This window comes from Salvelinus alpinus, chromosome 35, assembly GCF_045679555.1.
Source record: "Salvelinus alpinus chromosome 35, SLU_Salpinus.1, whole genome shotgun sequence".
NCBI classification, from domain to species: Eukaryota; Metazoa; Chordata; class Actinopteri; order Salmoniformes; family Salmonidae; genus Salvelinus; species Salvelinus alpinus.
The window spans coordinates 8,412,331-8,430,255 of NC_092120.1; the positions used below are offsets into that span (position 1 = coordinate 8,412,331).

The 17,925-nt window shown below is 43.5% G+C and overlaps 1 protein-coding gene across 1 annotated transcript; it reads left to right on the plus strand.

Moving 5' to 3' along the window:
• Positions 1–5,623: 5,623 nt before the first annotated feature.
• LOC139564194 (tubulin beta chain-like) lies at positions 5,624–17,828 on the plus strand. Its single transcript, XM_071383467.1, has 5 exons — positions 5,624–5,781; positions 15,805–15,913; positions 16,082–16,192; positions 16,320–16,564; positions 16,805–17,828. The coding sequence occupies exons 1-5, from the start codon at positions 5,725–5,727 to the stop codon at positions 17,618–17,620; spliced, it is 1,338 nt and encodes a 445-aa protein (XP_071239568.1). The 5' UTR covers positions 5,624–5,724; the 3' UTR covers positions 17,621–17,828.
• The last annotated feature ends 97 nt before the right edge of the window (positions 17,829–17,925 follow it).

Sequence of the window (17,925 nt, forward strand, 5' to 3'; positions counted from 1 at the left end):
GTAGAGAATTATTTATTTCAGCTTTTATTTCTTTCATCACATTCCCAGTGGGTCAGAAGTTTACATACACTCAATTAGTATTTGGTAGCATTGCCTTTCAATTGTTTAACTTGGGTCAAACGTTTCGGGTAGCCTTCCACAAGCTTCCCACCATATGTTGGGTGAATTTTGTCCCATTCCTCCTGACAGAGCTGGTGTAACTGAGTCAGGTTTGTAGGCCGCCTTGCTCGCACACGCTTTTTCAGTTCTGCCCACAAATTTTCTATAGGGTTGAGGTCAGGGCTTTGTGATGGCCACTCCAATACCTTGACTTTGTTGTCCTTAAGCCATTTTGCCACAACTTTGGAAGTATGCTTGGGGTCATTGTCCATTTGGAAGACCCATTTGCAACCAAGCTTTAACTTCCTGACTGATGTCTTGAGATATTGCTTCAATATATCCACATAATTTTCCTCCCTCATGATGCCATCTATTTTGTGAAGTGCACCAGTCCCTCCTGCAGCAAAGCACCCCCACAACATGATGCTGCCACCCCCGTGCTTCACGTTTGGGAGGGTGTTCTTCGGCTTGCAAGCATCCCCTTTTTTCCTCCAAACATAACGATGGTCATTATGGCCAAACAGTTCTATTTTTGTTTCATCAGACCAGAGGACATTTCTCCAGAAAGTACGATCTTTGTCCCCATGTGCAGTTGCAAACCATAGTCTTGCTTTTTTATGGCGGTTTTGGAACAGTGGCTTCTTCCTTGCTGAGCGGCGTTTCAGGTTATGTCGATATAGGACTCATTTTACAGTGGATATAGATGCTTTTGTACCTGTTTCCTCGAGCATCTTCACAATGTCCTTTGCTGTTGTTCTGGGATTGATTTGCACATTTCGCACCAAAGTACGTTCATCTCTAGGAGACAGAACGCGTCTCCTTCCTGAGCGGTATGACGGCTGCGTGGTCCCATGGTGTTTATACTTGCGTACTATTGTTTGTACAGATGAACGTGGTACCTTCAGGCATTTGGAAATTGCTCCCAAGGATGAACCAGACGTGTGGAGGTCTACAATTTTTTTTCTGAGGTCTTGGCTGATTTCTTTTGATTTTCCCATGATGTCACGCAAAGAGGCACCGAGTTTGAAGGTAGGCCTTGAAATACATCCACAGGTACACCTCCAATTGACTCAAATTATGTCAATTAGCCTATCAGAAGCTTCTAAAGCCATGACATAATTTTCTGGAATTTTCCAAGCTGTTTAAAGGCACAATCAACTTAGTGTATGTAAACTTCTGACCCACTGGAATTGTGATACAGTGAATTATAAGTGAAATAATCTGTCTGTAACAATTGTTGAAAAATTACTTGTGTCATGCACAAAGTAGATGTCCTAACCGACTTGCCAAAACTATAGTTAGTTAACAAGAAATTTGTGGGGTGGTTGAAAAACGAGTTTTAATGACTCCAATCTAAGTATATGTAAACTTTAGACTTCAACTGTACATACTACCTCAACTTACCCGTACCCTTGCACATTGACTCGATACTGGTACCCTTGTATATAGCCTCGTTATTGTTATTTTATTGTGTTACTATTTGTCCTTTAGTCTATTTAGCAAACTTTTTTTTTACTCTGTATTGTTGGTTAAGGGCTAGTAAGTAAGCATTTCACGGCGCATGTGACAAATACAATTCAATTTGAACAGTGAAGACATGAGACATGCAGCTCAAAAAGCTCCCCTATTAATCTTGTTTAGGGACAATACAGTTATCCTACCTAGACGAACTGACAGCCCCACAGTACAATGAATAATTGCATTATTGTTTTCAAGTGAGTACAGAATTCTACTCTAGGCTGTTGTGAAAATGTAAGGTTTCCATCCAACCTTTTTATGGGAGTAAAGTACATGTCAGATAAGAAATGTAATGACATTATGGGAAAGCATGCAGTTTATTAGACTACAGATGAAATAAGTTGGTGATGAAATTCACAGGGTGGTGAAAGTGCACAGTGATGAGCTTAATGCTCCTTTCAATAAATATCGAGGGTCTTATTCTGATGACATGACGATCGATGCATGGCTGCTGTTTGACAAATACAAATAATCTCGCACTTTTGTCCATAATAGTCTCCCCACAGTGGAGATGTCACAATTCCCAGAAATCTAGCTGTCAGACAAGGAAATGGTTCCAATAATTTTTACATCCTTAATATTTCCCATAGGGGATTTAAGAAACACTTAAAATAAGGGCTTGCCCTGGCATGACGTTTTGATCACCATGTAAATCTCTCTCGAAACAAGGTGACTGTGCCACAAAAGCATGCTTAAGTGACAAAGTCCAAATCCACATTTATAAACACCTGGTCACCACAGTTATTGTTATTTGCAGTTGTAAACATTATTGTGAGTTAATTCTATGAGGGGGAAGGGTGTGCCATTTTTTTTACAGTACAAGGGAAGGGTCATGTGAAAATATGTTTTAATGTTGGGGATGGGGGTGCATTTTTTGTATGACACCTTCAGTTGAACCCCCCCAGTAAATTTCAAACTGTCAGTTAAAGGTTCAACTTCAGGACTGAAAATATCATAAAAACTTTTAAATTCACCAGAGTTGGGGGTAAATGTAATGTAATGTCTATAAGTAGTAATTTAGTTGTTTGTTCATAAATATAATTTCAATACACTTCGTGAATGGGGTATGAATAGAAATTAAATCGATCTCCACCCTATTATATGAAAATCACTCCCAGTCTCCAGCCCAGCTCCCGCAGTCTCTCTCTGGACCCAATCAAGAGGATTACCATTCTCCTAGCAGTAGGATATTATACTGGCAGCACGATCATAGATTATAAAAAAAAAAAAACAAGAGGCCCCCTGCAAAGACATGCTAAACTTGGGAATATCCTTTTTTTTGCACTCTAGTGCAGTACAACAGTTTTTCACTGCATTACAACCACCTCTGAAAAAATAAATGGATAATTTGACATATTGTAACGGCAGCCTTCCCTCTCTTCACGAGAAGAGAGGGTGTAACAGGGATCGGACCAACACGCAGCGTAGCCACAAAACAAGCCACCTATATATGATTCCCAATCAGAGACAACACAAAACACCTGCCTCTGATTGAGAACCATATTAGGCCAAACATAGAAACAGACAAACTAGACACACAACATAGAATGCCCACCCAGCTCACGTCCTGACCAACACTAAAACAAGCAAAACACACAAGAACTATGGTCAGAACGTGACACATATTCTATTATTTATACCAGCATTTCTTTTAAAAGTTTACAGAAATACTGTCATGTCGAAAGCTATTGTGTAGGCTATATTTAAAGAAATACACTTCTCATAAAATATGTGTTATTGGAATTACTCAATAGAGTCTGCAAAACTTAAATGGGTCTCTTGTGCTGGGCAACGGGTTTAATACAGAGTACTGGTGACTCCTTACTTCACCCACTTCTTTCTCTTCAACGCAATACATGGTATTACCTTGGTCCAAGAAGGTCCAAGAACTCCTGGCGCAAGCTGTGTTCTATCTGGTGTCATAAGAGAAGAAACACAGTGGAAAAGTATTACATTTTCTTAAAAAAGACAAAAGTCATCTGTACTCTGACAAATGCACAAAGAATGACTCATCGACTTCTAAACAAAAGCAACCAGAACTCTTCCATCTCCACTTACTAAAGAGGATCATTAAGCCACGACAACAGGTGGTTCAAGGATAGAATAATTGACAGGTACAATGATCTTTTGAAGTCACATCTGAAGGAACAAATTGTGTTAATGTCCCTTGCATCTTTTGCAAGTCAGGAATTACAGAGTCTGTTTTGTGACAGCAAAGCGATTACACCAAATGGGCCTGGAATGGTGCACAATTGGTGGCTTTTGAGCATGTGATATTGCCTGTGAACTTAAAGTCACATTGGACAGTTATAGCCATAGATATGCAACATATACTGTAGTTAGCAACAGTAATTGCATAACATTCCATTACAATGATGGATTCATGTGAAAGAGAATGAAAGGATAAACTTCTTCCACTTCAGAAATACCTGGCATTACAGTATCTGTGTCACGCCCTGACCTTAGAGATCCTTTTTATGTCTCTATTTTGGTTTGGTCAGGGCGTGAGTTGGGGTGGGCATTCTATGTTTTGTGTTCTATGTTTTCTATTTCTGTGTGTTTGGCCGGGTGTGGTTCTCAATCAGTGGCAGCTGTCTATCGTTGTCTCTGATTGAGAACCATACTTAGGTAGCCTTTTCCCACCTGTGTTTTGTGGGTAGTTGTTTTGTGTCTGCACCAGACAGAGCTGTTTCGTTTTTGTTATTCAGTGTTCAGTTTTAAGAATAAATCATGAACACTTACCACGCTGCGCTTTGGTCCACTTCTTCATGCAACGATGGCCGTTACAATCTGGCAATGTATGGATTTGTGGTGGATGTGACACTAAACTTTGAATTTCCTCATCGGTGTCCCTATTTTAGAAAACTGTCAGACGGTAGTGGTGTTTATGTGTACTTAATCTCTAAAGCAGTCTTATTAGAGGTCAATGTGGGTACACTTTGTCACAATGGTATGCGATGGTATGTTTTAATTTAGTTATCAGAGAGAAAATTACTACATAATGAATTTTAAACTCTACAGAAAATGACTACTGACCTTGATAGATAATAAACACCTCTCTGTATTATCTTTCAATCTTGTCTCTGTTATTGGTTTAGAAAATGTGGTTAATGGGCCTTTAATGTATACTGCTAACCTTGATAGAAAAAGCAAAACATAGAGGCGTATAACTTGTAAAGAATGTTCTCCATTGTTGTTCTGAAAGCTTCATTATACTGTGTGCTGTTAGCCATGTAGTCTTGTTGTCTCTTGTAGTACATTTTAACTCTTCAAAAAGACCCTTTGCTGACCTTGATCCATAATCATGACAAAATAGCTTGTAAATAATCTTGCCTTTGTTATAATTTTTTTAAACTAGGTAATAGTCCTATGCCTTTGCTGTATACTGCTAACCTGAATAGATAAGACTCACATATCGTCCTACAACTTGTAAATACATTTCTCCATTGTTGTTCAGAATGTGTGATTGATTGTACTGTCTTAACAGCCTGGTTAATATTCATTACATTTAACTTGTAAATAAATTAGATTTCATTTTGATCAAAAAAAAGTTGACCTTTGTGTTTCTTTTTTTTTTCTTTTTTAAAATTTGGGAATAGATTTCAGAACCATGGATAGTACCAGACTATTTATAGGTGTGTTGCTGGGTATGTACGACACAATCCCCTCCAAAACTACACATTTGGTTAGTAGAGACCCTACTGAGTATTTTCCACTCCACTTTAGCTGAGACAGGTAGAAAAGTTCTCTCTCTACAGCCCAATATTCTCAACATACCAATGTCAACATTGTATTTTTTCATTATTGGAATATTATTATTTTTAATTCATATAATTTTTTCTCAAATTACTCATTGCATTTTCTTGTCACAATAGAAGTGTCCAGTGATTAAAATGTAATATCTTTTGAATGAGTTATCCACATTTCAATGTTTGAAATGCGGCCTTTTATTTTGAAGTTTCCTCATTACCATATGAAAGTGACATCATTGTTTGTGCTGCTGGCAGCTTTCTCGTGTCCAGATTATCAAAACCATTGACCACACTAGTTCGGTTGGGTCTTCATGGTTCGCTGTCTCTTTGTGTCTCGACATTTTTACCTGTCAACATGAGGGAAATCGTGCATATCCAAGCCGGCCAGTGCGGTAACCAGATTGGTGCCAAGGTAAGAACCTATACATGCATCATCCTAATTGTTTATTGAATGACTGTCTATAATATAGTAAAGACTTGTTTCAAATTAATCAACACAACTGAAAACTACTACAAAGAATGGATAATCATCCAGTCACATTCACCCTATTAAACTACCTTTTTATTTTGAGACTATTTAGGCCTATTGCAATATTATTTCATACAATACGCAGAGTTAATTGGGTGTGTGATAGCTACCATTTGTTAAAGTATTGTAACTCCACAATTAAGAACTCTGTGATAAATGTATGCGTGTGTACGTCTCTGTGAGCCACTGTGTGGAATTGCGGTGTGCAATTGTCTAGGATTATCGGTTTAACCGGGTTCTCTGGCGTGTCTACGTCTCCAGATCGCATTAAAGCTGCTCTCGCATTATTGTCTGAAATCAACCTATTCTTCACTTGTCAAGGTCTGTCAAACTGTGAAATGGTGACTTGCCCTTTTGCCTCGCATATGTGAGAAACTTGTGTTCAAGACAATCACATCTATTAATGTAGCCTGCTATGCGCAAGAGCCAAATTACATGTTTTCCTTCAAATACTGGATCGATATATCGATTCGATTTATTCCAGCGGGCTGTGTAGAGGCTGACAGAGTTTTCCATTGGTGTGTGTGAGGTGGTGCAGGAGAGCGTTGAGAAGAGTGGGGCGTGCATCATTTACAATGATGGAAAGAGAATAAAATACAATTTGAGAGGTCTGTCAGTTGTTTGGGCTTTTCCAAATTGGAGAGACAAAATGTTGACATTGCTTTGTTCTCTTTGAGATAATATTTTAATTTTGTAGGGTGTGACTGGTTTGTGTTAGTGGTCCATTTCCCATGTACAATAAGCCTTGACATCATCAGATAGAAGTACCCCAACCCCACCCAGTCTCTCATAGGCCTGTGGGTGAAACTGTTTGACAGTCTTTCTGGTTGATAGCTCATATAGGCTTACAATGGAGGACATAATGGTCCATAATGGTCCAGACCAATCAAATCCATATTCTCTGTATCAGGGTTAAGGTTGTCATGACTACCCTAGGTCCATGGTCATTCTAGAGCCACAGAACCATACCAAGGTCATTCCTTCCTCAGACATACAGTATAGCTCATCATTATCATGATGGCAGAGCCGTTTCAGTCTGCTACCGTTGATTTTAATAATGTCCACTTAAAAGCAGGGCCGTACAGTAGCACTGCCCGCCTCATCCTAATCAATGTCTGTCCTCCCCTAACCAAATTAGGGGCGGATGGGGTGTGGGAGGGACATACAGACAGAGGAAACAGCTGACGTAACAGCTGACGTAACAGACGGTGAAGTCACTGGGTTCAACACCGATATAATCTGATACTACTGGAGAAAGAGAGACAGACAGAGATGAGAAGAAAGAGTGAGAGAGTGATGGACAAGAAGGGGAGTGTGTAAGAAAGAGAGAGGTGCCCTATGAATAAAACATTTTCCTTTGGATTACGTCATGGCACAGTCTATTCTTTTCATTCAACTTTTCTTTAGACTGAGAAGTCCTATTGAGACAAGGAATCTCTTTTTGTAGGGAGACTTGGTCAAGAAGCTGCTCCAGTGTACAGATTGATGATACTATTAGGTCATACATATACATCGTATGTCTCTGAGATCAATACAATTTCACATTCAATTGAAATCCACATTGAATGTACATTACCGTTCAAAAGTTTGGGGTCACTTAGAAATGTCCTTGTTTTTGAAAGACTGGCCTTCTTTAGACTAGTTGAGTATCTGGAGCATCAGCATTTGTGGGTTCGATTACAGGCTCAAAATGTCCAGAAACAAAGGACTTTCTTCTGAAACTCGTCAGTCTAGTCTTGTTCTGAGAAATTAAGGCTATTCCATGCAAGAAATTGCCAAGAAACTGAAGATCTCGTACAACGCTGTGTACTACTCCCTTCACAGAACATCGCAAACTGGCTCTAACCAGAATAGAAAGAGGAGTGGGAGGCCCCGGTGCACAACTGAGCAAGAGGACAAGTACATTAGAGTGTCTAGTTTGAGAAACAGACGCCTCACAAGTCCTCAACTGGCAGTTTCATTAAATAGTACCCGCAAAACATTGCTTCTTTAATCAGAACAACAGTTTTCAGCGGTGCTAACATAATTCAAAAAGGGTTTTCTAATGATCAATTAGCCTTTTAAAATGCTAAACTTGGATTAGCTAACACAACGTGCCATTGGAACACAGGAGTGATGGTTGCTGATAATAGGCTTCTGTACGCCTATATAGATATTCCATTAGAAATTAGTAGTCATTTACAACATTAACAATGTCTACACTGTATTTCTGATCAATTTTATATTATTTAAAAAATAAAAAATAAATATTCTTTTAAAAACAAGGACATTTCTAAGTGACCCCAAACTTTTGAACGGTAGTGTAAGCTACTTCAATGGACAGTGAACCTCGCTGGTGTCCATGTAACTGTTTAGTAAAGCGTTAGTTAGAATAACATTACTGGTGGCCTGACAGAGAGGACGCTACCCCCTAGGGTGTCATGGGTTGGATGACCACTGGCCGGATCTGATTGACAGCACAGTTGAAGGCATAGGAGAGTGGGTGTGGCACTGTGCGCTTTCCTGGTCATTGTCCCCATTCTTTCAAACCAATTATTCTCAGTCCTCTCTGATAACCATCTATCTATGGCTGTCCCTCACTCATCCTCTTTCTCTGACTCTCTCTCTCTCTCTCTCTCTCTCAGATTAAGGTCACTTGGTCATATTGCCTGAGCCTACATGGTTTATCAAAACACTGATTGCTACTGTAAATTGAGTCCAGACAGTTGAGTACCCTCAAATCTCTCTTAACTACTGATCTGCTATACAGACTGTTTATCCAGATTATCCCAAATCCTCCCTTAATGCTGCTGTTTACAGAAAATTAGCAGAGACACCAACATAAACAAATATCTGAAACAGAAGGTCACACACACACACACACACATACACACACAAACATGCAATCATACTCCTCAAGGGGTGAACTAGACACGATTACAGATCTAGAAATGATTAGCTTTCTCAATTAACTCTGACTGCCTGCAAATGGATTTAATTTTCATATTTGTCTAAGAAAAGATCTGCGTGTCCTTTGTGTTCTCTCCCCACAGGGCCTTTTAAACGCCTCCTCTGTTCCAATAACACTCTTATAGCCATCTATCTCAGTCTATGAATATTTAAAATGACCCAGGGCCGACTTAGTGATTTGAAGGCCCCAGGAAGAGGCCGGTCTATTTATGGATTTATAGTAAAGACATGTAATTTAACTGTAAAAATGTATTACCTTTTAATGTGCCATGAACACAACCAGTCATGATGTTTTCATCTAACAAATCACTTTCAAAAGTAGGTTACCTTCGCAAATTCATTCAAAATAATTCCAGCATCTGAACAGTGCACTGTGCAACTGCCAAATTTTCTTCAATTCGCAAGTGACAAACTATCTCGCCGGAGAAAGCATCCAAGCGAGCAAAACAGCACCCCTCTGTCTTACTATATGTAGCCCATGTATCTGATGCTGTCTGGACAAAAAGAGTATGACATGCCATAATCTTTATTGCTACATAGCATCAGATACATGGGCTACACATACATGTCCTCTGCCTCGACAAATGGCAGTATTATCAGCAGCACCTGTCTTCTACTAAATAGTCTATGGGCCCAGGGTTGGGTTTCTATTAAGCTAACATGGAATTGTTAGCTTAATTGTCATACCAAGGAACATTTAGCTATTTAGTTTAGAATTTTAGGACGCCTGTAGGTATAAAAAAATATAAACGCAACATGTTAAGTGTTGGTCCCATGCTTCATGAGCTGAAATAAAAGATCCCAGAAATGTTCCATATGAACAAAAAAACGTATTTCTCTTAAATTTTGTGCACAGATTTATTTACATCCCTCTTCGTGAGCATTTCTCCTTTGCCAAGATAATCCATCCACCTGACAGGTGTGGCATATCAAGAAGCTGACTAAACAGTATGATCATTACATAGGTGCACCTTGTGCTGGGGGCAATAAAAGGCCACTCTAAAATGTGTAGTTTTGATACACAATCCCATGGATGTCTCAAGTTTTGAGGGAGCATGCTATTGGCATGCTGACTTCAGAAATGTCCACCAGAGCTGTTGCCAGATAATTTAATTTCTCTAGCATAAGCCACCTCCAACGTAATTTTAGATCATTCGGCAGTACATCCAACTGGCCTCACAACCGCAGACCATGTGTATGGCGTCGTGTGGGTGAGCGGTTTGCAAGTGTCAATGATGGCGGTGGGGTTATGGTATGGGTAGGCATAAACTACGGACAACGAACACAATTGCATTTTATCGATGGCAATTTGAATGCAAAAAAATCGTGTGACGAGATCCTTTAGCCCATTGTAAGGTCCATTTTTCTTTAAGGTATCTGTGACCAACAAATGCATATCTGTATTCCCAGTCATGTGAAATCCATAGATTAGGGCCTAGTGAATTCATTTCAATTGACTAATTTAAACCTATGAACTGTAACTCTGTAAATCAATGAAATTGTTGCATGTTGCCTTTATATTTTTGTTCAGTACAAGAAACATTGAATTTGGCCTTACTGCTATTAGCCCAATGACACGCATTGATTAACTGATGCATACATGTAAAAACAGATATTCAAAACATTTATAAAGATAGTCAAACATTTAATGAAAGGGAAGTATGTTTAGAAGTGTCTGTTTTATATCTGAGCGATATAAGAAAGCTCAGATTTTTTTTTAATCATGGAATTGTCACGTTCCTGACCTGTTTTCTGTTGTTTTGTATGTGTTTGACGGTCAGGGCGTGAGTTTGGGTGGGTAGTCTTTGTTATGTGTTTCTGTGTTGGTTTAAGGGTGACCTGATATGGCTCTCAATTAGAGGCAGGTGGTTTTCATTTCCTCTGATTGAGAGCCATATTAAGGTAGGTGTTTTCACTTTGATTGTTGTGGGTGGTTGTCTCCTGTGTCAGTGTCTGTATGTTACGCCACACGGGACTGTTTTCGGTTTTGTTTGTTCATTCGTTTTATGTAGTCAGTTTTCCTGTTATTGCGTTCTTTGTGTTACATGTAAGTTCGTCGCACCAGGTCTGTCTACTTCGTTTGTTGTTTTGTAGTTTGTTTAAGAGTATTTCGTTTCGTCTTTTGTCTTGTTAAATAAATATTATGTCATCATACCTAGCTGCGTATTGGTCCTCCGATCCTTCTCTCCTCTCCTCGTCTGAGGAGGAGGAAGATCTAGACACCCGTTACAGAACCACCCACCAAACCCGGATCAAGCAGCGGGTTAACGGACAGCGCACGAAGCAGGATTTCTGGTCTTGGGAGGAAATCATGGAAGGAAAAGGACCATGGGCTAAAGTTGAAGTGAATCGCCGCCCATGGGAACAGCTGGAGGCAGCTCGGAGAGCGGAGGAAACCGGAGAGAGGAACCGGCGTTATGAGGGGACGCGTCTAGCACGGAAGCCCGAAAAGCCCGTGAGTACTACCCAAAAATTTATTGGGGGGGTGGCTAAGAGGTAGTGGGCCGAGGGCAGGTAGGAGACCTGCGCCCACTTCCCAGGCTAACCGTGGAGAGCGGGAGTACGGGCAGACGCCGTGTTACGCAGTAGAGCGCACGGTGTCTCCTGTACGTGTGCATAGCCCGGTGCGGGTTATACCACCTCCCCGCACTGGTAGGGCTAGATTGGGCATTGAGCCAGGTGTCATGAGGCCGGCTCAACGCGTCTGGTCTCCAGTGCGTCTCCTCGGGCCGGCTTACATGGCACCAGCCTTACGCATGGTGTCCCCGGTTCGCCTACATAGCCCGGTGCGGGTTATTCCACCTCCCCGCACTGGGCGGGCGACGGGGAGCATTCAACCAGGTAAGGTTGGGCAGGCTCAATGCTCAAGGGAGCCAGTACGCCTGCACGGTCCGGTATTTCCGGCGCTACCTCCCCGCCCCAGCCCAGTACCACCAGTTCCTCCTCCACGCACTCTTCCTATGGTGCGTGTCTCCAGCCCAGTGCCTCCAGTTCCGGCACCACGCACTAAGCCACCTGTGCGTCTCCAGAGCCCTGTACACACTGTTCCTTCTCCCCGTACTCGTCCTGATGTGCGTGCCTTCAGCCCGGTGCCACCAGTGCCGGTACCACGCACCAGGCCTATAGTGCGCTTCGAGAGGTCAGTGTGCCCTGTTCCTGCTCCCCGCACTAGGCTTGAAGTGCGTGTCTCCAGTCCGGTGCCTCCAGTTCCGGCACCACGCACCAGGCCTACAGTGCGTCTCAGCCGGCCAGAGTCTGCCGTCTGCCCAACGGCGCCTGAACTGTCCGTCTGCCAAGCGCCGCATGAACTGCCCGTCTGTATTGAGCCTTCAAAGCCGCCCGTCTGCCATGAGCCTGCAAAGCCGCCCGTCTGCCATGAGCCTACAGAGCCTTCCGCCAGACAGGAGCCGCTAGAGCCTTCAGCCAGACAGGAGCCGCTAGAGCCTTCAGCCAGACAGGAGCCGCTAGAGCCTTCCGCCAGACAGGAGCAGCCAAAGCCTTCCGCCAGACAGGATCAGCCAGAGCCATCCGTCTCCGCAGCGCCATCTGAGCCATCCGTCTCCTTAGCGCCATCTGAGCCATCCGTCTCCGCAGCGCCATCTGAGCCATCCGTCTCCCCAGCGCCGTCTGAGCCATCCGTCTCCCCAGCGCCGTCTGAGCCATCCGTCTCCCCAGCGCCGTCTGAGCCATCCGTCTGCCCAGCGCCGTCTGAGCCACCCGTCTGTCCCGAGCCGTCAGAGCCATTAGTCAGTCAGGATCTGCCAGAGCCGCCAACCAGACAGGATCTGCCAGAGCCGCCAACCAGACAGGATCTGCCAGAGCCGCCAACCAGACAGGATCTGCCAGAGCCGCCAGCGAGCCATGAGCGTCCAGAGCCGTCAGCCAGCCATGAGCGTCCAGAGCCGTCAGCCAGCCATGAGCAGCTAGATCCGTCAGCCAGCCATGAGCCGTCCAGCCAGGATCCGCCAGAGCCGTCCAGCCAGGATCCGCCAGAGCCGTCCAGCCAGGATCCGCCAGAGCCAGCCATCCAGAACTGCCCCTCAGTCCAGAGCTGTCTCTCTGTCCGGAGCTGCCCTTCAGTCCGGAGTTGCCCCTCTATCCTGACCTACCTCTCTATCCTGACCTACCTCTCTGTCTTGAGCTACCTTATCCCGGTGCTGCCCCTTATATCGACGGTACCCTTTAAAGTAAGTGGGTGGAATAGGAGGGTGGTCATTCAGAGGGGAAGACGGAAGTTGGGTTTGACTATGGTGGGGTGGGGACCTCGCCCAGAGCCTGAGCCACCACCGTGGTCAGACGCCCACCCAGACCCTCCCCTAGACTTTTGGTGGTGCGCCCGGAGTTCGCACCTTGAGGGGGGGGGTTCTGTCACGTTCCTGACCTGTTTTCTGTTGTTTTGTATGTGTTTGACGGTCAGGGCGTGAGTTTGGGTGGGTAGTCTTTGTTATGTGTTTCTGTGTTGGTTTAAGGGTGACCTGATATGGCTCTCAATTAGAGGCAGGTGGTTTTCATTTCCTCTGATTGAGAGCCATATTAAGGTAGGTGTTTTCACTTTGATTGTTGTGGGTGGTTGTCTCCTGTGTCAGTGTCTGTATGTTACGCCACACGGGACTGTTTTCGGTTTTGTTTGTTCATTCGTTTTATGTAGTCAGTTTTCCTGTTATTGCGTTCTTCGTGTTACATGTAAGTTCGTCGCACCAGGTCTGTCTACTTCGTTTGTAGTTTGTTTAAGAGTATTTCGTTTCGTCTTTTGTCTTGTTAAATAAATATTATGTCATCATACCTAGCTGCGTATTGGTCCTCCGATCCTTCTCTCCTCTCCTCGTCTGAGGAGGAGGAAGATCTAGACACCCGTTACAGGAATATTTTTTTCATGCCCAGCTCATGAGGGCCCTTGCTGGTGTGAAGCCTGAGGCAATTTCCTCTCCTGTCCGCTAGTGAATTGATCACTCTATGGCGTTATATTCCGTGCTTGATTTGGGCCGGAGTTGTCCAGAGCGCCGTACCGGTACTTTTAATTTTTGGGAAATTGCGTTCCAGCTCCTCTACAAAACAAAGTAGCCTATCGCTGATCCAGATTCACACACCGAGGCCAAAAACATTGATCAAAGCGGAATATAGGCGGTATCTGCATTGAATAGCAATGGATAGTGGCCATTCATTTCCTGATTCCGGTTTGTTCAAGTTTATTTGCCTCCAGTCTGTGCGTGACGGTAGGCTGTTTGAGACTGTGCAGATTGAAAATGAGCCAACCTCAATGCACATGATGCGCTGTTCAAAGTTGTTAAATGAGGGTTTGTAAGGTCATGGAAATTAGTTCAATACTTTTTGTTAATGGAATTCATGAAGGCACACTTTTAAATATTATCAATCACTTAAAAATCAACATATCAGCCATTATCAGAATGACCCTTCAGTGCGTGTATGTGTGTGCCAGTGCGAGTGAGCGGATGCTTGAGAGAGATCGCGACATTTCAGCAGCAGATATTTAAAAAATGACAGACAACAGATTAACTAGATGGACAATTCAAAACATCACTTGTAGCAGTTATCTTGCTAGTTAACTATAGCTAACTAAGCATTCATGTCGTTGTCACCTTTCCACCGACACTGTAGATAGCCTAAATAAATCTGCACCGGAAAGCTGGGATTCCCCTCTATTAAACAGTAGCCATGTAATTGCAACAACGTTTAAATATATTCTATGAATGGCCTGATTGAAAAAGAAATTGCTGTACATAGATCTCCCCTGAAACATGAATATTTGAGCATTATATATTAACATGTCTAGTTAGATACCTTGCTTTCAAGTAGCCTACCTTATCCATTTGATCTCCGATTCATTGAATGGGGGAATCATTTAATAAAGACAAAAGTATGTGGTTGTAATGTTGAAATATTTTATATCAAGGCTGGCAACCATCCTCCAGGATAGTTACTGCAGGTTTTTGTTCAAACCCCGGTCTAACCACCTTGTAGCCTAAACATCAGCTGCTCAACAGGACCTTAATTAATAGGCAGATTTGGGTGTTTCAGGGCTGGATCAAAACACCCAGGAGCTCTCCAGATGGAGGGTTGACCACATGTTGACATGTAACTAACAGTGCAGTTCTACTTTGTGGGGGTTAAGAGCCTTGATCAAGGGCACAACAGCAGGAGATGGTAGGCCTACATGGGATCAGACAAAGCAGCCTTCCAGTGTCAATAATGCTTACTTTTTTATGTAGGCTATAATAATAGTCATGAACATTTGGTTAAAAGTCATGGAGAAGTCATCAAAAATAAGTATGAATAACAGTGAATAATCAGAGGTCTCTATAGCATTATGTAATTTGTAAATTTCTGTGAACATAATCTATTGGACCGTCTTGGAAAAAGACAGCTCCTGCACTTCTTTTATCCCAAGTAAAGCACTGGTTACATTTGGTTTAGTGAGCCAAGAATTTCCTGTTGTTTTCATCATACTCCACAAGAAGAGAGACAGTGTGTCACGTTCATTGACGGAAGAATCAGACCAAGGTGCAGCGTGTTAAGCGTACAGCATTTTATTTTGATGAACACAAAAAAAAGCAATAAACTACAACCGAACGTGAAGCTACATGCAGTGCAGAAAGCAACTACACACAAACAAGATCCCACAAACTAAAGGTGGAAAAAGGCTGCCTAAGTATGATCCCCAATCAGAGACAACGATAGACAGCTGCCTCTGATTGGGAACCATACCCAGCCAACAAAGAAATAGAAAAACTAGAATGCCCACCCAAATCACACCCTGACCTAACCAAATAGAGAAATAAAAAGGCTCTCTAAGGTCAGGGCGTGACACAGTGATTTCAGACATTTCGGCTCATGCTTCAGTCTTTGTTTGCTATGTATTCCTCTCTCTCTATAGAACGTGTGGCATATGTACAAAATGCCCAGGAAACTGATGTGCTGTCATCAATTTTGTGTCTGTAGTTCTGGGAGGTGATCAGCGATGAGCACGGGATCGACCCCACAGGCACCTACCATGGAGACAGCGATCTGCAGTTGGACAGAATCAGTGTCTACTACAACGAGGCAACAGGTACAACACCCCTAAATCTATTGCCATGATCCTGACACATTTTAATATGTAGCATATTTAACCCAGTCTATATGGCTATGCTGGTGGAGAGTTGTTTTGGTAATGGTTTCCTACAGTATTCACCTGATGTCTTTTCCCTCCTCCCCTCTGTCTCTGTCTCTCATGGAGGTGGTAAATATGTGCCTAGGGCCATCCTTGTGGACCTTGAGCCTGGCACCATGGACTCTGTGAGGTCCGGACCCTTTGGACAGATCTTCAGGCCAGACAACTTTGTGTTTGGTAGGTGGACATACAACCTGTTTTGTATTTAATGGTTGCTATTGATTATCATTACTAGATTTGTTTCATATACAATACAAGTTAAATGTCTTCTCCTTCCTATTCTTCCCTTCTCCCCTTCCTTCAGGCCAGAGCGGTGCTGGTAACAACTGGGCCAAGGGCCACTACACAGAGGGAGCAGAGCTGGTGGACTCTGTCCTGGACGTAGTGAGGAAGGAGGCAGAAAACTGTGACTGTCTGCAGGGCTTCCAGCTCACCCACTCCCTGGGTGGAGGCACGGGGTCGGGCATGGGCACCCTGCTCATCAGCAAGATCAGAGAGGAGTACCCTGACCGCATCATGAACACCTTCAGCGTGGTGCCCTCACCGAAGGTACTGTCATTTCAGCCGTACTTGCAATTCAGATCGCTGCGGCCAATTGTGCACTGATTTATCAGATAAACGTGTATTGTTCAAATGCGTTTAATATTTTGCAGTAAAAAAAGATATAGTGTGTATATTGAGTGTTTCCTCTTTGTACATAATTTTTCTAGTGCTTCAATGCAAATGTACTTAATGAGGCAGATAATATAAAGTACTCTAATCTCTTTCTCTCTCTCTCTTTCTTTCCAGGTATCAGACACAGTGGTGGAGCCCTACAACGCCACCCTGTCTGTTCACCAGCTAGTGGAGAACACAGACGAGACGTTCTGCATCGACAACGAGGCCCTCTATGACATCTGCTTCCGCACGCTCAAACTGACCACGCCCACCTATGGTGACCTCAACCACCTGGTGTCAGCCACCATGAGCGGCGTCACCACCTGCCTGCGCTTCCCTGGCCAGCTCAACGCTGACCTCCGCAAACTGGCCGTCAACATGGTGCCCTTCCCCCGTCTGCACTTCTTCATGCCCGGCTTCGCCCCCCTCACCAGCAGGGGCAGCCAGCAGTACCGTGCCCTCACCGTGCCCGAGCTTACCCAGCAGGTGTTCGACGCAAAAAACATGATGGCTGCCTGCGACCCTCGTCACGGCCGCTACCTTACTGTGGCCGCAGTGTTCCGAGGCCAAATGTCCATGAAGGAGGTGGACGAGCAGATGCTTAATATCCAGAACAAGAACAGCAGCTACTTCGTGGAATGGATCCCCAACAACGTGAAGACCGCTGTCTGCGACATCCCACCCCGCGGCCTCAAGATGTCTGTCACCTTCATCGGCAACAGCACAGCCATCCAGGAGCTGTTCAAGCGTATCTCTGAGCAGTTCACCGCCATGTTCCGCCGCAAGGCCTTCTTGCACTGGTATACTGGAGAGGGCATGGACGAGATGGAGTTCACTGAGGCAGAGAGCAACATGAACGACCTGGTGTCTGAGTACCAGCAGTACCAGGACGCCACCGCTGAGGAAGAGGGAGAGTTCGAGGAGGAGGCTGAAGACGATGACCCTTAAAAGACAGGGCTTTGAAGATGAAGATTGTATTCAAAGGGCCAAATGAAGCTGTGAAACCACATGGGGAAAAAACCTCAAAGTAACTTAGAAGCAAGACAAAGTTAAAGGGGTCCCAAAACCAATTTGGAGCATTTTTTTTATCTAATGGAAAGTATTATAGAAAATTAGACACACCCCTTGTGACTGTGAATAAATTAACTAATGTTCATCTCTTGTCTTGTCCTCATTTGTCCTGTACCAATAGGCAAACTGTTTGACTGACATATGTTACAAGTTATCATTCCATCCACATTGTGAAATCTGAG